At 43.8% G+C, this 25,834-nt stretch overlaps 1 protein-coding gene, 3 non-coding genes and 1 gene segment (V, D, J or C); all 5 read left to right on the top strand.

The window, feature by feature from the left end:
- Positions 1–11,207: 11,207 nt before the first annotated feature.
- Positions 11,208–11,661, top strand: LOC138238201 (immunoglobulin heavy variable 3-30-3-like). The segment is given in 2 exon segments: positions 11,208–11,253; positions 11,348–11,661. Coding segments are annotated over 2 exon segments (360 nt in total).
- A 2,333-nt stretch (positions 11,662–13,994) lies between these two features.
- trnap-ugg (transfer RNA proline (anticodon UGG)) lies at positions 13,995–14,066 on the top strand. The gene has a single exon. It is a non-coding gene; the product is annotated as a tRNA-Pro (tRNA).
- Positions 14,067–15,314: 1,248 nt separating this feature from the next.
- trnap-agg (transfer RNA proline (anticodon AGG)) lies at positions 15,315–15,386 on the top strand. Its single transcript has one exon. It is a non-coding gene; the product is annotated as a tRNA-Pro (tRNA).
- Positions 15,387–15,953: 567 nt separating this feature from the next.
- On the top strand, positions 15,954–16,025 carry trnap-cgg (transfer RNA proline (anticodon CGG)). The gene has a single exon. It is a non-coding gene; the product is annotated as a tRNA-Pro (tRNA).
- Positions 16,026–18,745: 2,720 nt separating this feature from the next.
- LOC138238300 (zona pellucida sperm-binding protein 4-like) lies at positions 18,746–25,198 on the top strand. Its single transcript, XM_069188485.1, has 15 exons — positions 18,746–19,127; positions 19,555–19,674; positions 20,428–20,546; positions 20,666–20,867; positions 21,212–21,330; positions 23,006–23,105; positions 23,178–23,300; positions 23,383–23,555; positions 23,686–23,783; positions 23,864–23,991; positions 24,157–24,337; positions 24,425–24,566; positions 24,646–24,721; positions 24,837–24,925; positions 25,107–25,198. Exons 1-14 carry the CDS (start codon positions 18,764–18,766, stop codon positions 24,920–24,922), a joined length of 2,031 nt encoding a protein of 676 aa, XP_069044586.1. The 5' UTR covers positions 18,746–18,763; the 3' UTR covers positions 24,923–24,925; positions 25,107–25,198.
- Positions 25,199–25,834: the final 636 nt, after the last annotated feature.

Below are 25,834 nucleotides of genomic sequence, written 5' to 3' on the forward strand. Positions count from 1 at the left end.
TATGGCACTCCAACCAGATATTCCCAGTCTGTTGAAGGCCGATTCACTATCTCTGAAGACAGTTCCAGCAGCACACTGTACTTACAGATGAACCAACTGAAGACTGAAGACACTGCTGTGTATTACTGTGCTAGACACTCACAGTGAAAGAAGAGAAGCCTGAGCCCTGACAAAAACCCACAAATCAGAAATCAGAAATCACTCAGTCATGACCAACAGTTAAATAGATTTAAGCTATAAAACAAGGATATTCTATAACACAGAAACAGATATCCCAACCATAATCAGTAGATAGAAGAAATTGTATTTCTTTTGCTAGGAATAAGATTAATATTTCTGCTTGCCACAATCTGAAGGTTAATTCTCTTCCTGCAACACAATTAAGAAATTAAGTATGGTACATCTGTGTCACATACACAGAAATTGTGTTACAAAGTACAAACCTGTAAAATATGCTGAAAAGAGAAGAAAGAAAACTCCATGGCCGAAACGGCCTGGAATAAACCTATTACTTGTTCCTTTGCAGCCTACGCATGCTGACACAGCTACCCACCTGGACTACTTGTAAAATATGTAACACAACTTATTAAATGACACAATACAAGTACACAAAAGAACATTTTGTTAGTCTGTATTTAGGGAGATGATATGTTTAAATTAATTTTAACAGTCATAATATTTACAAACGTTTTGAAAGCTTTTAAGATTCATAACATTGCATTCAGTAACAACGCCAAAGTAAAATAAATACAGGTATCACAAAGTCCTCTTACTAAACTTTCATGATTGTTTGGTGTTACGTCCCAGTGTGTGTTCTGTGTGTTTTATCTGTTATGTCCACACTGCTGACCCTTGATTGTTCTCCCTTCCCCATTGGCCAACCATCACACCACTGTTTCAATATGATGTCATCATTAATTAGCTCTCAGCCAATCAGAACAAATCTTATTCACTATTTAACATGGAGGCTTTCAGAAAAAAGAGGCCTTTTGTTTGACTTTGCTCCCGTTTGGTTTTGGTTATTGCTTCGCTCCTGGTTATTGCTTTGGCTTTGTTTGTTGGTTTGTTTTGCTTTGTGTTTGTGTATTTTCGTATAGCTTCGGCTTTGTTGTTTTGTTGGATTTACAGTAGTTTCTTTGTACTTTCGTTTGTTTGTGTGCTCATCCTTGTTTTGTCATTACCTTGCCCCAGTGTTACATGTTCAACTTTTGTGTTCTTTTGTACCCTGCTCCTGTTTATTACTCTTGTTTTCCCTTATTTGTCTTCCTGGTTCACTTGTGTTTTTGTGTGAACTTTTGTATCTAAGGTTAGTTTAGGTTGTTGGGTACACTTACACACTTAGTTGATTTTGTATTAGTACACTAGTTTAGAACGGGTGAGTGCCGTTTGTCTTGTATGGTTTTGGGTAGTCAGTGCAGGTTAGCTAGGGTGTTGAAGACGCCGAAGACCGTGTGTTTTGGGTTTTCTTTTGTAGTCAGATTAGCTTTCCCTCACTGTCCTAGCCAGCTCCATTTTGTTTATTTTCTTTTCTTTGGCACCACTCTAGTTCCTTACCCTTATCACGCTTCCTAGCCCCTCACCAAACCCCCCCTGCTTCCAAAAGAATTATCCTAAATGTTACACCCCTTTTCCCCTAGACACTTGGGGTCGTAACATTTGGTAACAGTTCTGCGCACTGTCCACACGAGGGCGAACTTGTACCCTGCATTGAGTAGAATCACTGTCAGCTTGTATGAGTGAGACCCACACACCTGGTCCAGGTAGTCCTGTTTCTGGTGGGATGGTGTTACTGTAGATTTACCAATTATCTTTAAAGCACCAGCAACTGAAGAACTATGAAAAGTTTGTCGATCGGTCTAATTAATCCAGTAACAAGGTAATTCAAATCATTAAAAACTCAACTGGACTGAAAACACACTGGCCTTCCAGGACCAGGATCACAGAGCTAAGCATTTGATATGGAAATTACTAATAGTTAATAATATCTCAAGATTTACTAACTCAAACTCAGCGGATCGTCGATGAACCGTGGGCTGACTCCAGTGTAATGTGGGCTAAGATCTCTGCTGACTGCTGTCAGTGCCTGTACTCATTTGGAGATGGTCTAAATCTCTAACACTGAGCTGCAGTTCTTCTGGCATTGTCCTGCTTGCAGCCAGTAGTAATGAAATTGATGGCTGGAATGGACACCATGTAAATCCTGCAAAGACAGGACTCTTGGATGTCGTGTGCTCTTACTGTAGCAGGGCATCTTTTCATGAGGCAAAGTGAACTGGAAAGGGCCATCAATGTAAGGATCTTCCAAAACGTCATCTTCCAGTGTTTATAGTTTAAAATCATTGGACATTTCAACAGTGCTCTTACCAATCATGAATGCCATTTAAAAAAACGGACTTTTGCCAGGGACTAAGGCGAAGTGGTATGGTCAATAGTAACTTAGAGGTGATAGACTGGAGAAGATAGAGAAAATGTGTGAGATGTCAAACTGAATACTGGATTAAAGATTCAATTCAGAAGATCCAATTCTGACTGCATTAGCAGACTCCCCCAGCTACAGCAATTATCTTTATAAGTGCTGTGGAAGAGGTCTTGCCCATGAAGAGGAGTCCATGCAAACACATCTCATCCTACTTCATTTAATGCCACTGCACTGGAAGACAACAGAGAGAGAGCAGGGCTGCGGTCACATTACAGACTGTAATCTCAGTATATTAACAATGTCTACTCTAGCTGGACTCCTTATAACAACTGTGTACTTAACAGGTGAGATACAGCCTTTGCTCATTGCAGTCTGTTGTCATGGAGAAAAGTTTAAATCCTGACTCTTGATTTTAAGGTATTACATTACAGGTTGGTGATTGGCTCAGATGCTATCAGTTTTAGTACTGGTACCAACCCTAGATGACTCATTAGTGGATCTTCCTTGAGGTGATGAATAGTGACCTTTGACCTGTGCTTTTTGGAATAAGGAAAGAAAATTATTAAAATCCAGTTATCTGAATTGAGGTGTTCAGTCCCCGACTGTGTTGACCAGCCTGAACCTGCAAATACAGAGCCTAGAGAATCCCTCATAATGACATTTACAGTCTCAGGGCTCACATTCAGTTCCAAGGAACTGGACTGGTTGGGTCATATTTGTAGTGTCAATAATCCTTTGAAATACTACAACCTGTCCAATGAAGATTCACCACCTCTAGACAGGATAACAGCACTGCACTGCTCTTCATATCTCCCACTGCTATCTTGAAGAAGGTATGTTTACTGTATATAATTGTTCCAACCATTTGAAGTTCTAAAGCTAAACTTTAAGATTGACAGAGTAGGATAGGAAAACTACATTTCTTAGAAAACAGTTTACAAATATTAAAGCAAAATCATTATTGGTGTCACAAAAAAGCACTTATCTAATATATAGTTCAGGTGGGTAGCTGCGTCAGCATGCGTAGGTTGGAAAAGAACAAGTAATAGGTTTATTCCATGCTGAAAAAAAGAAGAAAGAGAACACAACGTTTCGGCCGTGGAGCCTTCTTCAGGTGTTCTTCTTCACCTGAAGAAGGCTCCACGGCCGAAACGTTGTGTTCTCTTTCTTCTTTTTTTCAGCATGGAATAAACCTATTACTTGTTCCTATCTAATATATATGTAATTAAAGTATTGTTCCTAACCCTCGTGTTTTGTTGAGATTCCCTTTACTTCCTCATTGTTTGGGGTCCCAGAGACCCCCAGTGCTCTATGTGTAAAAATAATAATAATAATTTCGATTATTTTTCCCTTTTCCCTTCAAACATTTTTTCTTTCTTCTGACCTAATTAAAACCCAGTAGACAGAAAATGATTGAAGCCTTAACCCACCCTTTTGCCACAAAGTAGGCGTGCACATTTCAAAAAGGTGATGAAGTCTATAAATGACCAGAAAAGATTATTATTACACCAAATAATGAAATATTTAATGGCTTATATGTTATGTGGGCCATACATGAACAAATATATATTTCATTTGTTTGCCAAAAAGAAAAAATCACAGAAAAGTTTTCCAGGATAGTAACTGTCACAACCGCCAGCCAGCAGAGACCAATTCTAATCAAAGATCTAATCAGCACCAGCAGCGGGTTATTATTAACAAACACCGCGGCATGATTTAACCCACCTGCACACACTCTACCGTGCAGCACGCCGTGCTATTTATACCATCCTCACCTGCTTCCCGTTGCTCGGTATTGAGTCTACTCCTTGAGAGCTCTACCTGGTGTTTTTCCCCCGCACCTCGTTTATTCTGGATTCTGGACTCCCCTTCTGCCTTTACGACTTTGGACCTCTTGTCTCGGACGGTTTGCCTCCTGTGTTCTCTCCAGATTACGATTTACCCCTCCGGATGACGACTTACCCCTTTCGACCACGACCACGACCACGACCTTGCCTCTTGCTTCGGATTGTTCGCTTCTATCGTTCTTCCTGGTTACTGATACACCCTTTTCCTTTGGACCACGTACTCGCCTATCGTATTGAATTGTTCGCCTGCCTTGTCAACTACTCACTCCTGCGTCTGCACAGGATCCTCGTATCTATCCACCAGGGATTCCTAACAGTAACGCTATTTATGTTTGGGGTCAATTTGATGCCAGAGAGAACTCACTGTTAAAAAAGGCAACTAAATAAATCCAAATAGACAACTGATCTGTCTAAGGACTTGTCCAACAGGCAAACTAACTATGTACAAATTTGTATTATATAATACCCCCCCACCCCCCACCCCACCATCCCTCTGGTCAACAAGACTGCCAGGCACCAACCACTGTTCCCTAGAACCCAGGCATAAAACTCTACCAAAAGGTCCCTAGCCCTACAAGATGCTAAGGCAAACTAACTATGTACAAATGTACAATATATACACATCCCCAGGCCAACAGGACTGCCAGACACAGACCCCTTTTCCCTGGAACCCAGTCACAAGATGCTTCCAAAAAGTCCCTCGCCCTGCAAGACACGAAGGCTGGAGGGGAGGAGGCAAAAATGAAGCAAGACCCTACTTCAAGCAAGACGTGCTGTCGGTTTGTGTGTGTCACGATCGTCATCCCTCCTCTAGAGGGTGCTCCAACCCTTTTGTGTTAAGTTCATTATCGCATTCACCTGGCCCCTTGTTCTGTTCTTTATTTAAACCCGGTGCTCCGGAAGCTCGGGGCACTGCATTGGAAGACGGACGCCCGGAGGCCCGCCTAGCATCAAGTCGCCCTACAGCATAGGCCTCCAATCGGCATCCTGACCCTGCTGCGTCCGGGGTTCGAAGCGCCTGTCCTCGTCTCTCCATTTTAATCTCCTTGTTCCAAGTCCCTGTTCCTGTTTTTAATTGCTCTGTCTTGGCTGGATTCCCGGGTTTTGGATTTTGGTCTGCGTTCCAGATATTCTACATTGGACTTCTTTCTGGACTTGTTTGTCTGAGTTTCCCCCTTGCACTTGGATTCACTGTCGGCACCGTCCTCCGCTCGTCATCCCTTCCATTCCTGACTGTGTTTTCCCCGTAGCCCTTTTCCAGTCACTTCCAGGTTATACCGTCTGCACAGGGTCCTAAACTATGCATCGTTACAGCGTGTGTGCCCTACATATACTCGTGACATTTCGTACACGTTGTGCAAGTCTTGGAGTCATTTCTTTCTGTGCAGACCTGGCACCTGCCACGTTTCCTAGCTGCTGCTGGAGTGCTGGGGGGTTCGGGCTGATTTTGAATCTCCCTCACAGTGGATGCAGCTGGACGTGATCTGGGAAGGCGCTCCCTCCTCTCTATATGAGGCTTCACCAGGGCATGACCTAGCCGCTCCAAGAACACTCTCCTCCGGTTCAGTTTGCAACTGTACCAATCATTGTTGATTTCATTTCAAATGGCAAAAGCATTGTAAGTGCTAACATCAATGATGTTAAAAACTATGACCAAGGGCCGGTGGGCAGTCTCTCACCGGCTGCTATGTGTGGCAATGACTTGATACAAGCTGTCTACCCCACCTTTGGTTTCATTGTAGTCTAAAACCATTTCAGAGCTACTGGTGGGGGGGTTTTGCAAAGATTTGTGTTTGTGTGCATGCACATTTATCTGTGCACGTGAGCCAGTGTGTGTGTGTACAGATTTATTTGGGAGGGGTTGTATTGAACCAACTGTACCCTCAACACCAATTAGAGAATCAAAGCATATGAAAATTCCACTGCATTTAATCATGTTTTATAGCTGGGGTCTCTGAGACCCCAAACAGAACGTATATAGAATTTTACATAGAGGACTTGTGAAACATGTCATCAAGTCAAAATCATGTTCTCATAAAATTAGGAAAAGCCATGAAGTATCAAGCTGATAAAACAACGTTTGTATACTCAAAAGGATGTTTTCTGAGTTGTTAAAGACAGTCTGGGGTCTCCAGGACCCCAACAGAACAGAAGGGTTAATTGTCATTGCATGTCACAGTCCTAGTAGTTCTGGACTGAAGTGTCTCTACAGACCACGGTATCAACCAGCAACAATGGCCCTTCAACTCCACTGACTGTTGTATTAATCAAAGTGCTCCAGCAGGGGGCAGCTGCCACATGGAAATGTCTGAGGATACAGATTTCATGATCAGCTATGGCTTTACTGACTGTCAAACTCAGGAGACCGAAGCCAACTGCTCTATCAACCTGCCCAAGCCAAACAGACAATTTAATTCAGTTGATGACTGAAAATAAGTTATTACTTCATGTACTACAATAAAATAAGTATTTAAGAAACCATGCATACACAGACCAAAACCTAAATATTTATTAATATTTATAATAGTCATAACTTGGCTTTGTCCATCATGAAAACAGCAGGGCCTTTCATTGACTGATTTGTAGAAATACTGTAGGAGAGATGTTGTTTATTCATTGGTGTCAGTGGAGAAGTGACTGGACTGACCTGTACAAATTAAATATCCAGGACAAAGTAACTGTCACTCTCTACATCACTGAAGTTTATCACTCAGGTATGAAAGAAACAAAGTGATTCAATGATCTTTAAGAAAACAGGTCTCCTTCCCTAGTGTGTGATTTAAGCTGTGTGTCAAAGTGCCCATCCCATAAGGAGGAGTCCATGCAAACTCAGAGGGCTTCCTGCCTCATTTATCTCACTGCACTGGAGGACAAACAGCTGAGAGTGTTGACTGGACTTAAGTGTCTCTACAGATCACAGTCTCAACCAGCGACATGGCTTTTCTGACTGCAATACTCATAGCAAGCATGTATTTAACAGGTCAGAATTTTCACAAATGGTAGAAAGGATAGCAGTTTCTGCTAAGTTTTATAAAAGTCAAGCTAGTTTTTTCTTGCCACAGCTGTTCCTTTTTTATTCTCAGACACAAGTTAATATGAATTTACTATCCTGAACTAAACATCAAAGAAACATTTGGAATTACAGTTTGACTCTGGAAATTTCTAATGTGAATAAAGAAGTTTATACTAAAAAATTCCTTTGGCCAGACATCCCTGATGAGTTAAGCTATGTGCTGGCAAGACAGAGCAGGGCAGGATTGATTTGTGATCTGACGTAGGGTTTCCTGGTGCTTGGTGGGCCTCGTGACATCCTTACCCTAATGATGAGCCCCAAGGACTGGAGGAGCTTCTCTTTCCAGCAAGGAATAAACCTTTTCTTGTTCCTTTGCAGTCTACGCATGCTGACACAGCTACCTACTTGAAGATATTACCTCTGATTTGTCTCTTTCCAGGTGTCCAGTCTGACATTGTTCTGACCCAGTCCAGTCTTTGGGTTAAAAAGCCTGGAGAGTCTGTCAAACTGTCTTGTCAGGGATCTGGACAAGACAAGGATGGAGATATCAATACTGTTTATTATGTGAACTTGATCCAACAGATTCCTAGGACTGGACTGGTTAGGTGACATCAGTAATACTGTTGGAAGCACAGATTATATCCCATGTGCTTAGGACTAATCACCATCTCCAGAGACAATTCCAAAGATAGAGTGCATTTATAGAGAAAAGACAGAAGACACTGCAGTGTATTACTGTGCTATAGAGGCAGTAAAAGATGTTGATATACTGCTTGTACCAAAACTATTACTACAGTGTTCTAAGGTAGAATTTGAACAGTGTTAAGTTGAACTGATTCCAAAATTTTGTTTTGAAGGATTGTCCCATTGACACTGAATGTGAAGATGTAGATGTTACCCTTTGGGACATTGAAACAGTCATTTTAGTGTCCAAGAACATCACATATGCCAGTATGCAGATATTAACTGTTTTTTTTCTGATTTGTCTTAGAGGGTCTTTCTCATTTAGCAATATTTAAAGTGAAAGTTTTATCAATTAAGTTCAAATTTCAATACACTTCTCTCCATTCAAACTAGATTTTTAAAGATGTTTCCAAACAAGCAAGCGTACTCTGAGTGTGAACTGCTGCATTCCTGGCTACAGTGACTGTAGGCTTTGCTCTGCTTGTTGAAAGCAGTAATGCACATTAGTCAGTAGGGGGTACTGTGAGACAATGTAGTATATCTTTGTCAAATACATACATAATCACAGATACACAGAGAAATTAGAAATTCTTATTAACTTCCTTCACATGAAATTCAAGTCCTGTTCAGATGAGGATGGCAATTTTAAACACATTATAAAAACATAATAATAGATAATACTTCTTTTTATAATTTTATCCAGTGTCTCCTATATATTTGTCAATGACTCAAATTAAAAATCCAAGTTTTATAACCAACACCTTTAACCTTGTGATATACTCATGATTTAAAATTGAATGAATGAATCCAAAATATTTTTACTGAAAGAAATGCAATAAATCCTTCTTACATTACCACCCTGGGAATGAATAAAGTATTTTATTTTATAGTATAGTATTTGAGTTGAGTTGAACTGAATTGAATCAAATCAAGTTGAATCAAATTGAATCTAACTGAAATGGATCGAATCAAATCAACACTGTAAGAAAATCATCATATGCAATGAACAATATACAGCATTTACAAACCACTCTGATCCTCAGAGAGTCTGAACCTTCTTTGTCTATTTAAATTACTGACATACCAGAAGCAGCTGTATAAACTGTGCACAAATACACACAACAATACAGCATATTTCTATAAATATTTTGTCCTAGATGTTTATGCAAATCTACCAGTTCCTCTTGTTATTTAACCCTCTGACACAAGAGCCACACAAGAGAAGGAAGACAGCTAACACCGAAGTTCTCTTTCTTTGCATTGCTAACAGGTCACAATGCAGACATTGAGCTTTTTCCTCATGATAGTGTTGTGTTTGTCAGGTGAGTATCTGCTCGCAAGTAGAAAGACAGCCACTCCAGCAACAACCAGCAACTGTCTGACTTTGTTTTCTGTTTCCAGGTGTCCGATCTGACATTGTTCTGACCCAGTCAGATCCTCAGGTTAAAAAGCCAGGAGAGACTCACTGTCCTGTCAGGGCTCTGGGCAGGATGATGATGGAGATACGATTACCGATAAAACTTTGAGCTGGATCCGACAGCCTTCTGGGAAAGGACTGGAATGGTTGGCCTACATCAACTATGATGGTGATAGTACAATGTATGCTCAGTCTGTACAGGGACGATTCACCATCTCCAGAGACAATTCCAAAAGTACACTGTACTTACAGATGGGGAGCTTAAAGACTGAAGACTCTGCAGTGTATTACTGTGCTACAGACACAGTGATCAAGTCCAGTGAACAGATTGTCCAAAAACCACATACTGTACTGAATTCAAGGAACTACATGAAGTGATTATACTAGGGTGACTATGCAGTTTGTCTATTTCAGTATTTCTCTTTCATAATGATAATAAAAGCATCACATATAGAGATCTTTAAATATTTGGGTCCCAAAATCACATCAAATAAAGTTTTGATCCTCCGTGAACATCGTATACAACCTTTGCAATTGATGTTTAACTGTGCTCCCAAAGTATTCAAATGGTTGCAGGCCAAACTTATCCCAGTCTTCAGCAGGTTGGTTTCTAATTAAGGTCACGAACAGGGCCAAAGGAATTTGGGACTTCATTACAGGTTCCAATTGATTCCACTGATTTTTAATAACTTTGATAGCTGAGGATTGTTCACCCTACAAAATAAATAATGAGGTATTTAATTGAATTAGGATATGGAACATGAAAAGTCCATGACATGGGAAGTAGAGATTCAAATTCATTAGTGACACCAATAATTACTCCTAATTCGAGAATTTACTGTCAGTTTTGAACGGTTGCTACTGAGTCTATAACAGCTATAATAGAACTGATTCCTTATTTGAGTATTTGAGTTAATCAACGAAAAAACAACAAAACTATATGTGAATATATATGAATTTCTGAAAAAAAATCTGAAAAAAAATGTATAGGCTATCCTATTGCGTAATGTCTTCACACATTTTCACATGATGACCCTGTAATCAACATTCTCCAGCGACATCTAGAAATATGTTTTGTATTTTTACTTATTAAATTGTTAATAGAGATATCAATAAAATAAAATATTTAGACAAATCTATGTTTTTTAAGATGCAACATTCTAAGGTGTAAAAGAATTTATATAAGAAACCATACAGGATGTGTTGTGTAAAGCAATCAGTGTAAAATATTTCATTATGCTTTTCTATCAGGTATTAAACATTGAGATTCTTTCAAATGATGAAACGTGGAAAAGCAATCTGAAAAACATATCGCTTGTCACTGTGGGGAAGAAGTTCTTTCTAAAGGGAAATTGGTTCTGCAAATTGCAGAAAAGCCAGGTTTCATCTGGACTTGCAGTGCTCTGGTTCAGTATTGTCCTCCATTCCGATAATGTGCAGATATTGACCGACGATACTAATATAAATGTAGTATACATGAGGAATATGGTACTGGCAAAACAACTGACAGAACTTGTTAAAAAAACAGATGTTAGAAAAAATCTGTAATAAAATTTCTGTGCAGAAAGATCTTACACATATACACCCACCCATTCATGTACACATATCCAAACTTATACATTAAAGTGAGACATCGTAGATCATGTCTCTATAGCTCTGAATGATTTTATGGAAGAGAAAAGAGCTGAGCTTCCTGTTTCTCAAACTTCATGCAAATCCCTCATGCAAAGTGAGAGGCAGAGGCGTATTAAACACAGATGAACAGGGGATCCCTGAGGAAACCTGTACTGTCTGTCCAGGGTTCACAGTCACAGTCCTGAGACAAACATGAGTCTCTCAGCAGGAGTATTACTGGTCTTGATGTTTGTGCAACGTGAGTGTTTCCTGTTGGCTTTGTTTAAGTCTGCTGTATATATTGTGTCTCTGATGTCTAGTAAGAGATTGTTTTGTGTTTCCTGGTTTTGCAGATGCCAGTTGTGATGTGGTCTTGACCCAGTCCAGCTCGGAGATCGGAAAGCCAGGACAGAGCCTGCGGCTGTCCTGTGCAGTCAGTGGATATTCCCTGACGGATAGCAGCTATGCAACGGGCTGGATTCGTCAGCCCTCTGGAAAGGGACTGGAGTGGCTGGCACTCATTTACTACAATGCTAACACAAGATACGCAGACTCCATCAAGGGCCGGTTCACAATCTCCAAGTCTGGCAGCTCAGTCTACCTGCAGATGAACAGCCTGCAGTCTGACGACACAGCTGTGTATTACTGTGCCCGAGGACCACAGTGAGGAAGTTCCCTTCACTGCCTGTACAATAACTGTCACTGTTTACGAATACGCAGTAGTTACAAGACGTCACATACTCTAAGAACCACATATAAATCTATATTTCTCCTGCAATATCAAGAACTAGATTATTACTACAATTTTGCCCTTATTTACATTATACATTTCACCAATAACATGCAACAGTTTTACAAGAGCCAGAATTTTGAGCTGTATTTAATGGTACAAAGACAACAATTTATATTTCTCCAGCAATATCAATCGGCTCAGCACAGCAAATACATGTTTATAGATGCCCCCAAAAATCAGAAATTCTCTGGAAGTTTTAATGTTCACATTAGGATCTGAAAAGGTTCCTTTACAAGCTGTTTCAATTTAGGGCCTGACCTAAAAAATCCAAGATCAACTCTATCTTGTGACGTGATCATGGGTTAACGTTAAATACATTTTAACAAATACTCTACATCTCATCCATTAACCCCTTATCCACTGGGAAGCTCTATGAGAGAATTTGGAGGTATACTGTAGTTTGATTGTAACACATTATATGATCATGCAAACTCCAATTACTGGTTATTAATTACTTCAAATGCTAAATTCTTCCATAAGCAATGTATTTTCCAAAGTGTTATGCTAATGATTTAAAGATCAATTTACTCATTTTACAGATATTCAAAGATATCAAATAAATATTCCTCTTTATCAAATCACAACTTGTGCACACGCCTCTCAATTTATCTTATAGGGGACAACAGTAGGGAGTGAATTAGAAGGCACTCAAATATGTCAAATGTACCGACCTGTGATCTCTTTAAGAATTTTAAATTTCCAACATGCAAAAACAAACTTTATAAATAGAGCCCAGACAGACAGTTCAAATTAGCATCAGGGGTCACTGCATCTTTAAATCTCCTCTCCTAGAGGTTTATGCCAATCTACCTGTTCCTCTTGATATCTAACCCTCTGACATAACAGCCACACAAGGGAAGAGAGACAGTTCACGCTGAAGTTCTCTTTCTGTGTCATTGCTAACAGGTGACAATGCAGACATTAAGCCTTTTCCTCATGATAGTCCTGTGTTTGATAAGTGAGTATTTTAATTACGTGTGAGAAATGCAGCTGCAGTAAAGTAGATAGAGTGTCACTCCAGCAACAATCAGTAACTTTATGACTTTGTTTTCTGTTTCCAGGTGTCCATTCTGACATGTTAATGACCCAGTCAGTTCCTCAGGTTAAGAAGCCAGGAGAGTCTTTCATACTGTCTTGTCAGGTCTTTCCTCCAGATGAGGATGGTAATACCATCCATCCTTGTATCTGGGTCCAACAGACTCCTGAGAAAGGTCTGGAATGATTGGCCTACATTGATTATGGTGGTGATAGAACTGTCACGGACGTCCAAAGGGACTAACCGTGGGGAGCAGGAGAGCGGAAAAAGACCCATATGCGTAGCGGCGGAACGGGAAAAAGGCCCGGGCTCAATAGTGCAAAGAGTTCAGGAGTGCCGTATAGAAACCAATGCCCTCAGGTAGCGGACGTGGGGTGACCTGGTGCTAGGCGGGTCTCAGGACATCGAACGTCAATCCTGAGCCCTGGCAGAGTGCAAGACCCGGAAATATATAGCCCAAGGGAAAGAGAGGGACAGGAAGGACAGCAGACTGGAAACTAGGGACAGGACAGAGAAGGAGCGCCCTCTGGCTACAGAGGGCGTGACAAGAACAAGCTATGCCCAGTCTGTTGAAAGAAGATTCACCATCCTCAGAGATTATCCCAACAATACAGTTTGTCTACAGATGAGCAGCCTGAAGATAGAAGACTCTCTGTGTAATACTGTGCAGCAGACACACTGATCAAGTTCAGCAAACAGATGATGCAAAAACGACAGAAGTAATACATTTAGGGAAATCCATAAACTTTTTAAGCCATGGGTTACTAGGCATTACATCCGTTCTTCTTTGCTTTGACATCACTTGAGCTGAAATGCAAAAAAAGTCACGACACCCGCTCTTCCAGCACTTGGTTCAGGCCCCTCGCTTAAAGTTACGGCGGGCTGTCCTAGAGAGAAGTCGGCGGAGCACGGAGATTTTTCACGAGAAGAAACAGAATTCCACAGTGAAACGATTGCAAGTACTGTACATTACGACATTAAGATGTCTTCTTCCTTTTGAGATTTAAACCACTTTGGGGGGAAATATCATTACGCTGAAGAGTGCGAAATGGGTCGCAAATGTGAATAAATGAAGGCGACTTCCATCCTTTGGAAAACCGTTCACATCTGTCCCTCTCTCCTTTTTTTTTACAACGAGTACTGGCAAACAGCCAGCACCCCCTCCGGGAATGGCTCGTTGGTCTAGGGGTATGATTCTCGCTTTGGGTGCGAGAGGTCCCGGGTTCAAATCCCGGACGAGCCCGTTTTGTGCTCTGACTCGTGCGTAAGAGAGAGGCTTTCCCACTTGTGCTCTGCCCACGCAAAGCGAACTGCTTCACCGCCGTTCTCGCGTTGCAAGACGCCAGGAAGGCAGGCATTTTACCCGTCCATCCTTGCTTTAACAACACTTGAGCGGATGTCATACAATTCAAAGACAATGTATTAAAGGGTTCAGAGCAGAAGAAAAAAACTACAAAGGAAAAACTAACGACCCACGCAAACAAAAGAAAATAATAGGGACTAAACAAAAGCAACAAACTTGACTGTAACACCCCGGACACAGATGAAGATTCCCTCCTTCCAAAGTTGTGGCAAAAGACCGCGTCCCACTCTGTTGCCCGGGCTGCACGACAGCTGCTGCTCACAGGAGCTGTCCCAGCACGCATCAGCACGGGGGCTTTCACCTGCTCCGTTTCCGACCTGGGTTGGTACACCCCTCTTTAGACAACCTGGTGAGCCCAAGCTCCCCCGGGACCACCATATTGGTGCCGAAGACGCTGCGGACCCCCGATCAACACAGCCCACTGCTGTGCAGAACTCCCGAGCGCAAGCGGTCCCTCGGTCTCAGCCTCCCGGCAGCTTGGATTACAGGCGTGCGCCACCACGCCCGGCGAAAAGCAGCCTCGCTCTTTTTCTCATCTTCGTGTGCTGTGAGCAAAGTCCAGGGGACAGCTCGGTGTTTGAAATGCTAGGATCTCAGGCTGGCAGGTGGCTGCCCCGAAAAATGCGGAAAAAACTGCTGAAAAATGCTTCGTCCTGTCCTGTTGTCGAGCTCGTCCAAAAAGCACCAGCTGGCGGTATTGCTCTCGTAGACTTTCTAGAACGCACGCATTACATCCGTTCTTCTTTGCTTTGACATCACTTGAGCTGAAATGCAAAAAAAGTCACGACACCCGCTCTTCCAGCACTTGGTTCAGGCCCCTCGCTTAAAGTTACGGCGGGCTGTCCTAGAGAGAAGTCGGCGGAGCACGGAGATTTTTCACGAGAAGAAACAGAATTCCACAGTGAAACGATTGCAAGTACTGTACATTACGACATTAAGTTGTCTTCTTCCTTTTGAGATTTAAACCACTTTTGGGGGAAATATCATTACGCTGAAGAGTGCGAAATGGGTCGCAAATGTGAATATATGAAGGCGACTTTCATCCTTTGGAAAACCGTTCACATCTGTCCCTCTCTCCTTTTTTTTTACAACGAGTACTGGCAAACAGCCAGCACCCCCTCTGCGAATGGCTCGTTGGTCTAGGGGTATGATTCTCGCTTAGGGTGCGAGAGGTCCCGGGTTCAAATCCCGGACGAGCCCGTTTTGTGCACTGACTCGTGCGTAAGAGAGAGGCTTTCCCACTTGTGCTCTGCCCACGCAAAGCGAACTACTTCACCTCCGTTCTCGTGTTGCAGGACGCCAGGAAGGCAGGCATTTTACCCGTCCATCCTTGCTTTGACAACACTTGAGCGGATGTCATACAATTCAATGACAATGTATAAAAGTGTTCAGAGCAGAAGAAAAAAACTACAAAGGAAAAACTGACGACCCACGCAAACGAAAGAAAATAATAGAGACTAAACAAAAGCAACAAACTTGACTGTAACACCCCGGACACAGATGAAGATTCCCTCCTTCCAAAGTTGTGGCAAAAGACCGCGTCCCACTCTGTTGCCCGGGCTGCACGACAGCTGCTGCTCACAGGAGCTGTCCCAGCACGCATCAGCACGGGGGCTTTCACCTGCTCCGTTTCCGACCTGGGTTGGTACACCCCTCTTTAGACAACCTGGTGAGCCCAAGCATCCTTTGGAAAACCGTTCACATCTGTCCCTCTCTCCTTTTTTTTACAACGAGTACTGGCAAACAGCCAGTGCCCCCTCTGCGAATGGCTCGTTGGTCTAGGGGTATGATTCTCGCTTCGGGTGCGAGAGGTCCCGGGTTCAAATCCCGGACGAGCCCTTTTTGTGCTCTGACTCGTGCGTAAGAGAGAGGCTTTCCCACTTGTGCTCTGCAAGTGCTTCACCGCCGTTCTCGTGTTGCAAGACGCCAGGAAGGCAGATGTTTTAGATAGATACTTTATTGATCCCCTGAGGGAATTTGCAGTGCAACAGCAGCTTAACACAGACAACACAGCCACAGTGTAACGAATTATCTAATAATAGTACAATACATACAATACAATACAAGAGTTACTCACAGTCCGGACACACAAAGAACAGACTAGAACAGAACAGTACACAGAAAAATCGTATCACACATATGAATATAAATATAGATGTAAATATAGATATACATATAAATATAGATGTAAATGTATTGAACAGGTCCCTGGCATATATTGCACAAAAAACGGATGTAATCGGGAAAAGAAAAAGAAAGAGAACAGATGTAGCAGTAGATGCGTTCAGTCCAGAAACAGGTCACTGTCAATGTTGCCTCTGCCCAGACACACAGTGGATGCATTGTACAGTCTTATGGCAGAAGGCAAGAATGACCTCCTGTAGCGCTCCCTGTCGCACCGTGGATGAATCAGTCTATTGCTGAACGTGCTCTTCATTTCTGCAAGCCTGTCATAGAGGGGATGGGAGATGTTGTCCATGATGGCCTCTAGTTTGGACACCATTCTCCTCTCAGCCACTACCTCCAAGGGGTCCAGGTCAGACCCAATGACAGAGCTTGCTCTCCTGATGAGCTTGTTCAGCCTTTTAGAATCCACTGCTCTAATCCCAGAGCCCCAGCACACCACTGCGTAGAAAATGGCACTCACTACCACCGACTGATAGAACATATGTAGCATCTTACTACACACATTGAAGGACCTGAGCCTCCTCAAGAAGTAAAGTCGGCTCTGTCCCTTCTTATAGATGGCTTCGATGTTCTTAGACCATTCCAGTCTATCGTCGATGTGCACTCCCAGGTACTTGTACGAGTCCACCATCTCCACGCCATTCCCATGGATGTAGACAGGAGTAGGTTTGACCTTTTTCACTTGAGCTGAAATGCAAAAAAAGTCACGACACCCGCTCTTCCAGCACTTGGTTCAGGCCCCTCGCTTAAAGTTACGGCGGGCTGTCCTAGAGAGAAGTCGGCGGAGCACGGAGATTTTTCACGAGAAGAAACAGAATTCCACAGTGAAACGATTGCAAGTACTGTACATTACGACATTAAGATGTCTTCTTCCTTTTGAGATTTAAACCACTTTGGGGGGAAATATCATTACGCTGAAGAGTGCGAAATGGGTCGCAAATGTGAATATATGAAGGCGACTTTCATCCTTTGGAAAACCGTGTTCACATCTGTCCCTCTCTCCTTTTTTTTTACAACGAGTACTGGCAAATAGCCAGCCCCACGTGTGCGAATGGCTCGTTGGTGTCGGGAAACCAAACCGGTCTCATTCGTTAGTGCTGCGTCTGTGTCGTTGAAAGTAAATTCCCAGCTCATGTCTTTTTACCGAGATATAGCGCCTTGTTTTTCGGGTGATCACGTGACCGTGCACGGGGACTTTGACCTCCAGTAACCCCGTCTGCCGAGTTGGTGTATTTTGCACTTAATTCCAGTATCCTCTGTGCGTTTGTGTGAACAGGAAAATTACATTTGTCACCAATATCATACCCTAAATCAGAAGAGTTGCGGATGTAGCCTTAAAAGGCGAGCATTAGCAAGCGACTGCATGTTCTTAAAATGAGGCTTTAACTAGCACGTCTTCGTAACTGTGTCCTTTTAAAAAAATCTAAAGAAGTCATCGGTTTCTCATTGTGTCCTTTTTAAATCAGTATGCAAATCAAGGGCCGTTTAAAAGATTTTTTTAAAAGTTAGGATTAGTAACTTCCTGTATCACAAGACCACTGTTTTCGTACATTTCATTGTATTCGGCATACTGCACTACTTGGACATACTGTATTGCATACACCCTGGACACATCGCAGCTCTATTTATATTGAGTTTATTTTATTCCATTTCGTTTGCACTATTATCTACTATTATGTAACCTTATTTTGTAACTTGGATTTTGTGATTTTTAGCCCCGGTGAGCTCGCAGAAAAGACATTTCATTGCCAGCAACTACTGCTGCACGCTGTATTGTTGTGGAATTGATATATCAATTTTAAATAAACTCTGTCCGTAGTAGGAATACAATTGAACGGAAATTAACTTATTAAATGTTCCCGTTATGAACACACTTCTCACCTTGAACAACACTTGTTGTCATCTGCCTTCGCTTTCAAACTTCCTGCCTAATATCAGCTCGTGAGAATGTATTGTAGTACGGAGGTGTTTTCTGGCGTTTCAATTTGCTCAGGTCATCAACACAGCGGGATCTTCGAACACAGTGAAAGTTACCGCGATCTGCATTACAGCTATAATGTTAATATCATGAAGAATCATTGTGCAATTCGATCAACGGCATTTCATCACGATGTAATACGATTGTTTACAAGTTCTATTTTTATTGTCTCAGTTTAGACTGATGATACAAGAACAAGCTGATCACGCAGCGTATCCGGGCAGTCAAGCTGTGTCACGTGATTTCACTCTCAACACCGCGTCCGAAACCTCAGCGCGTGGAAATGTTCTGGACTTCCTTACCTGCTCCTGATTGGCCCACAGGACAGCCCGCGCCTCACTGTGCGTGTATATAAACCCCAGCGGCAAGAGCGATAGCTATTCCTGCTCTTGAAGTGTTTTTGTATGAAAAAATGGGGAGACGAGTGGTTGTGATGGATTTCCTTTTGCCTGGATTGTTAGCATGGCTCTGTGTTGCAGTGGCCCAAGCCCAGCTCAAGGGTCCAGGTGCTGTTTTTGGTGAAGAGGAAGAGTATGATGGTTTTGAGCCCAATGTGGGTAGTCCTGTATTCCGGGAGACCCCACCAGATGGATATGATAGTTATTCTGCTGGAGAGATGAGAGGGGTACTAAATGGGGAAGAGCAGGACTTGATGGAAATGGACTCTGATGCTGAGGGGGAAGACCTGGATAAGGACTCTGGTGCTGATGTGCAGAGAGATGTGGCAGCAGTGACAACTGGTCCCTCTGAAGCAGATCCTCCCTCCTCTGACCCTGGTAGGGAGTTTCTGCAAGTCTGTGGACTGAATACAACTGCATGGTAGTAAAGTAGCTCTGCTGTATTTCCTCTAAAAGGAATTTTGGGTGCATAGGAATGGTCATGACCATTCCTATCTGCATGCATGCTTTGCATAGGGCTGCTTCTTCTTTCCTTTCAGTAGGTTACAGCAGAAATTCCTTCTGAAGTAACTTTCATCTAGAGTGAAGTGCATTCTTACAGATCTTCACGGGGAACAAGTAAATCTACTTTCTGTACTGAAGAGAACCATTTTGGCTGTGGAGCCTTCACCTGAAGATGGCTCCACAGCTGGAACTGTTTTTCTTTTCTCTTCAGCATGGAATAAACCTTTACTTGTTCCTTTGCTGATGCAGCTACCAACTTGAAGGTTTTGTGCCCAGTAACATTTCCTCTCTTTCCTCCCAGAGTCTCAGGGTGACCCTGAGCAGCAGCAATCCCACAGCCGCCCCCTGCTGTCCTGTGGCAAGAGCAGCATGATGCTCAAGTTCTCTGTGAGGAGGTTCAGCCGAGTCTACCTGCTGAAAGGTGAGGTTCTACCCTGCCTGTACCTGCACTAGCCCTATACATGGACAGGTTGTGCCACCCTCTGTTCAGGAGATCAAAACCCGTTCATGTGCCATCTGAGCTGTAAACCAAAGGATTGTGCTGCAGTGGTATCCCCCAATGTAGCAGGACAGCCTCTCTAAACAATTGTCCCTGTACCTCAGTGGGTAAATGCACCCCCAGAATGCTCTGCTCGTCTTTGAACATTGCACCATTTCATGGGAATGGATAGGGAGATCTTGTTCCATACAGTGTATGGGGTAAAGACTTCTGTGACTTTCCTAATTCTATGAAGTCTACAGTGTCTCCAAATGAATGTGCTTTTTTGCTCAATGGATTGTATCTCCCTAAATGGGTATGTCTCTGCATGAGATGCTTGAAACCACAGGGGGGATGTTCTTACCTCGCAGAGCACAATGCTTATTTGAGTTGTTGTTGGGGGGGGGGGGGGGGGGTTTAAATGAAGATGCAGAGTGTGGACTATTGTGCCAAGCCTCCAGTTTCTATTGTAACCAAAGAGAACCTGCATGTATTCCAGTTCAGTACCCTTTGGTCAATTAAATTGAGAGAAGAGCAGGCAAGTGTGGAGGACCAGAATTAGGGGCATGATGCAGTAGATGTCCCTAGAAAGGGGAAGACCTCTTTCTTTTTTTTTTTTCTTGCTTTCTGGTGCTGTACAGAGCTGCTGTGAAAGCCCACTTACCTGTAAGCCTCTAACACTCCACCTTCTCCCAGGCAAAATGGCTCCTCTCTTGGTTACCAGACTCCCAGAGCACTGTGGGCACAAGGTGCGGACCACCAGGAGCTGGCTGGTGCTGGTGGCTTCCTACAAAGGGTGTTACATCAGGACCTGGGTAAGGGGAAGTTCTGGGTTTGGACTCCCTGGGAGCTTGTGCGAGAGCAATAGTGCCCTAGTTGCTCCAAATGGCTCTACATCAGTGCTTTTAACCTGCAACCCTGTTCCCCACCACAGAGGAAGAACCAGCGGCAACACTACTCCCTGACCGTGAGATACTATGACAAACAGCAGAGGAAATGGGTGACTGGCACGGTGTCCTGCCATGTTCCAGTTGCCCCTCCACCCTCACCTCCCAGAGGCCTGACCATCTCCTGCAGTGAGGTGTGCATGACTGTGACCCTGCCTGCTGGCCCCCTGGAGGAGATCAAGGTTCAGAGTGAGTGACTGGGGAAGGAGTTTTACTGCTGGTCCCTGGTAAGGCAGAAGGCTGTTGCCTAGCAAGACTGCTGCTGCTTGTTGGCCACTAATGGAACAGGGGGCTTACATGGCATTTTGAACAGTTCCAGTACCCCCTAAATGTGCCTTGACATTATGGGTTGCAGCATTACACTGTGATGATTGCTGTTGGGGGGGGGATTCCCTATGACGCAAGATGCACCTTAAAATAATAGTTGCCTCTATCCAATATGCCATAATGCATACATGGTATCCATTACTGATTGACAGGATTTCATATTGCAGGTACAAGAAGAAACTTGGCTTCTTGTGTACCCTGTACAGGTTCTTCTGGCAGCCTGGTGTCTGTGCTGGACACTCCATCCTGTGGATACTCTGTGACTGCAGGGCGGCACCTGAACACCCTGACCATCCTGTACACTGGCTGCCATGTCCGGCTTGTGGTGAGGCTGGGCTTGAGCTTTGTTTCCTGAGTATTGTATACACTGGCCTGTACTATGAGCAATGAACATGCCTTCCATTTCCAATTCCACCATATGCCTGAAAGGAAGACCTTGTCTAAACAAATGGGTATTGGTCTAGAAGTTGGTTCAGATGACCAGGGTTAATTTGGCCTATCAAGTCCCCAAGAGTCGGACTAAATTTAGAGGGTAACTAGAAAGTGACTGTTGAGCTCAATGTGCACTCATCTTCTTAGATGACTAAAAGTAAGGCTAGTTTTAGTCATTCTAGTCAAGCAGCTTAACTTGTATAGCTGTTAAAAAGCACAAGCCTTTGTGTAATCCCCAGAAAGGGCAGATCAAATGCAAGACGTATGAACCCTTTGCTGCAGATATCTTCCTAATCTATTTTGGGACACATGTATGGAATTTTGTCAAGTTCCATTCCATTAGAAATTTGAGGCTCCTGGCAATCCAGGGTTTGCTAATAACTGTAGTAGAATGACTGCTTGAGTTGCTTAAACCTATTAAAAGTGGGCAGGTAACATCTGCATTCTTTACCTCACTGGGCTAGCTTTTCTGACGAATAACTAGCCCTTTTGACACTACCATAGTTTATGCGTTAATGACTTTGTGCTCTTAATGGTGTCAGGGCTGAGCTTCAGGTGTCGCAGCTCTTTTTCTTAAATGGGTAAAGGCCAGCACGCTCTGTAAAATGTTGGTGCCGTGATCCTATTTCTCGCATAGCTTCACACCCAGCCACACAAGTATGTTGACCTCTTTTCTAATGGTTATTTCATGCTGTGTGCACTCTACTTCTCTGAGCATATTATCAACTTGGTTAATCACTTCAAGATGAACAAAAACTGCTTTTTTTTGATGGTCCCATTACCAAGCTGAAATGCAGCATGTGTGGCATGTTCGACCAATATTCATTTTAAGCGGAGCTTCTTGCACTGATCTCCGGTCAAGACAAAAGAGTAATACTTGAACTGTAAAATTGTTTATTCTTGCTTAGTCTTCTGGTTTAACTTGTGGACTAGCTACAGTGCATAAAATGGATGTTTTAATACAAGTCTCTGCATGCTGTGACTCGACAAGCACTTCAGTATCTTACAGGAGCCTTTCCTGCTTGGCTTGTCCTATATAAAATACTGCCAGACTCCAGATCTTTTTCTTCCTGCTGAAAGCATGGAGTGCCACGAGCATTGCTTCCTTCTGTGCCTTTTCATCTTGTAAAAAGACCAAGGTGCTCTAGTTCTTAATGCACAGCAATACAGCGTGAAATGTCTCCAGTGTACACGCCTATCTAGGTACCATTTAATTAAGAAACCATAAGAATTCATGACATGAGGTGTGAACGGTGAACTTGATGTGCCAAGACATTTCAGAAGGAGTTTTGGGTGGAATAACCTGTCAGATGAGTGTGGATTCACTCCAAGATGCTCATTGTGGAATATTTTTGTGGGTATTTAGTCCTTAAAATAGGATGGGGAAGGGGGAATTAACACTGCAGCTCATTCACCTTCAGGGTGTGGGCTGTAAACATGACTTCCACTGTTCTACAAAATAGCCCTTCTGGTGGTAGTTCCTGGGTACTTTCAGATCTGGAAGTGGGGTTGGCTATCTGCAGATGTCGCCAGCACAACTGTCTTATCCCTTTTTTTTCTTCTTGCAGGATCTTCACTACACTGTGAAGGTGATGTACATTCCCAATGTTGGCCCAAGAGGGGAGATTGTGGTGTCCTGTCCCTATCGCCCCTACAAACCAAGGGAGGGTGAGTGTATAGGTTGGAGAGCTGGTAACTGGCTACACAACTGTGTTGATGGATCCAATCTGGTCTCTCCAGGATGTCAACTACCCAGGAGCCATCGGGTGCCTTGTGGTCCAGGGAGGATTTCTCCAGTCCACTGCCTGGCCAAGGGATGCTGTGTGGACCCAGAAACATCCTCTTGCTACTATCCACTGGAGGGTAGGCCTCTCCTTACTGATCCAGTCCCAGGCACCTTCCTGACCAGCATAATGAAGATCCTGACATGTTCCTCTCTCCCCAGAGTGCACTGCTGATAAGCACTTTGTCTTTGCTGTCCCTCGGACCATCTCTGTTCCCCCTGTGGATCCTGCCAGCCTGGTGATTGCTGGCAACGCATCCTGCATCCCTGTCATCTGTACCTCAGAGTTTGCCATCTTCAAATTCCCTGTCACTGGCTGCGGGACCCATGCTTTTGTGAGTACACTGATCCCTTTAAAATCAGTTCTCCCAGTCATTTATATAGGAGTATAGAATTGCTTTATTAGAAGTAGAAGGAACCTGCTCAAGAGGCAGTTTTTGGTTACTGACCTTGCTCTCTGCTCAGGTGGTAGGACAGACCACCATCTACTTGGCTGAGGTGGAGACACGGGCAAGACGCAATATGCAGAGCTATGGAGTCATTACCAGGGACAGCCCTTTCAGGTGAGCAGGATTTTGATCTAGATCTATTGTGCTGGCCAGCTTACCACATGGAGGAATATGGCTTGCCTCCTGCTCTGCAGGCTGTTGGTGGAGTGCCGCTATGCTGAGGGGAACCTGGCCAGCACAGGCTACCTGGTGAAGAGCCCCTACCTGCCCTCTGCTGTCCTGTCCCAGGGAGTGTTTGGGGTGCAGCTCCGGATCGCCACAGGTGAGCGGTTGATTATCAAACGGCTCCTCACGAGGGGAGTATTCAATGCGACGTGGCTTGAGGGGGGTAAGAGAAATGACTGGCTATACTAGACTCCACAATGCCAAGCTTTATGATCCGGCCACAGTATACAGCTCTACCCATACCTTCTCCATCTTCCTCTAGACGAGAGCTACTCCAGGTTCTACCCTCAGTACCACCGGCCTCTCCGGCTCCTGCTGGGGAACCCAGTCTACCTGGAGGTGCGACTGCTGAATGCTCCAGACCCCAACCTGGTGCTGCTGGTGCACTACTGTGTTGCCTACCCCCGGTCCGGCCAGGCTGTCTGGGTGCTGCTCTATGATGGGTGAGGGGCTACTGCGTGTGCAGCTCTAACCCTGGGCTGGTCAGTGGGTTGCAGGCAGGGTCCTGATCATGGTGCCTCTCTCTGCAGCTGCCCCAATCCACTGGACTACGGCCACACTTCCACCCTGCACATCCACTCCAAGCTGCCTCTGCCCAAGCACCACCGCCGCTTCCACATCCAGACCTTCCAGTTCCTGGACAGCACCTCCTACTCCTACATCAATGAGGAGGTGAGGCTTTTTGTGGTTGTAGACTCTATAGATCCATGTAAAACAACCATGACAACTTGGCATGTAATCCCTCTTCCAGATCTACTTCATGTGCTCCACAGAGCTGTGCCTACCGTCTGAGCGGCAGTGTGTGGAGGGCTGCTTTGATGGCCGCAGTGAGTCTCTATTTAAGCTCTTCTCCGTGTGTTCCTTCTGTCCATGCACATCTGATGCTTTGCAATAGTATTTGTACCTCAGGAGCCTACTACTGTATCTGATCTTCTCTTGCAGAAATCCCAGTGCTGGAGAACCCAGATGCTGACAGGCGCTGTGTCAGGACCCCCTGCCCAGGGAAGGATGAGGGCCCCAGGGACTGAGGGGTAGGTTGGTGGGGTATGAGTGTCACTAAATTGCTACGGGTCCCCTTTGCATGGAGGTATTTTTTTGTTTTCAGGGCTTCCAAGGCCTGATTCCTTTCTGTAATTTCTCTCCCATTGTACTCCAGAAAATCCTGTCTTTTTCCTGCACTTAATGGGGCTTCAACCATTTTTTTTTTTTCAGGTTCTTGCCTGCTGCTTCAGGGACTAGCAACCTGTGTCTGAAGAGATGGTTCTGTTGGAGGAAGTCTGTCCTAATAAAGATGTTGAAAGTGATCCAGTGTTCTGTGTGCCCTAACTAGAGAGGGGGATGGTTGGGCTCTTGGGCAAGTAAAATGGGTGCAATTATCCATGGTCATGTTGCCAACCTGTAAGGGTCTAATGGTGTCCTTTGCCACTGAATTGTAGTTCCTGCAGGACTGGGTCTTGCTGTTGGTCAATGGAGGTTACTGCCATGGTCTCTGCCAGTCTGCTTCCATAATGAAGTGTCAACCTGACTTGGATGTTGTCGGTGGGGGGGGTTATAATTCACTTGGGTAATAGGTTTTGCAATTTCTTTTTACATACTGTATGTAGCGTTACTTTTCTCAAACTTCATCAGCTGAGATTTTAGACCAGTTGTGTTGGAGAATGTTTGAAGCTCTACTCCATCGAGTGGGTTTTAGACAGTGTAACCTTTTCAAATGGTGCTGCCTCTCCATCCAGATCTCATTCCTGCACCTAAATGTGATGGTTTGGCCAGAAGTACTCAAGGGGCCTGGAGCAGTTCTTGTACCTAGGGCATTTAAAATATGCTTCTGTATACATGGGTGCAGTTGTACTATTATTAAGCATGAAAAGCTTCCCTGTTCAGAAATTTCGTTGCCATTTGGAATTGGTCTAGTTAAAGATTCACTCTCGGTTGAGTGAAAG

The sequence above is a fragment of the Lepisosteus oculatus genome, chromosome 4 (genome assembly GCF_040954835.1).
Source record: "Lepisosteus oculatus isolate fLepOcu1 chromosome 4, fLepOcu1.hap2, whole genome shotgun sequence".
Classification (NCBI taxonomy): Eukaryota; Metazoa; Chordata; class Actinopteri; order Semionotiformes; family Lepisosteidae; genus Lepisosteus; species Lepisosteus oculatus.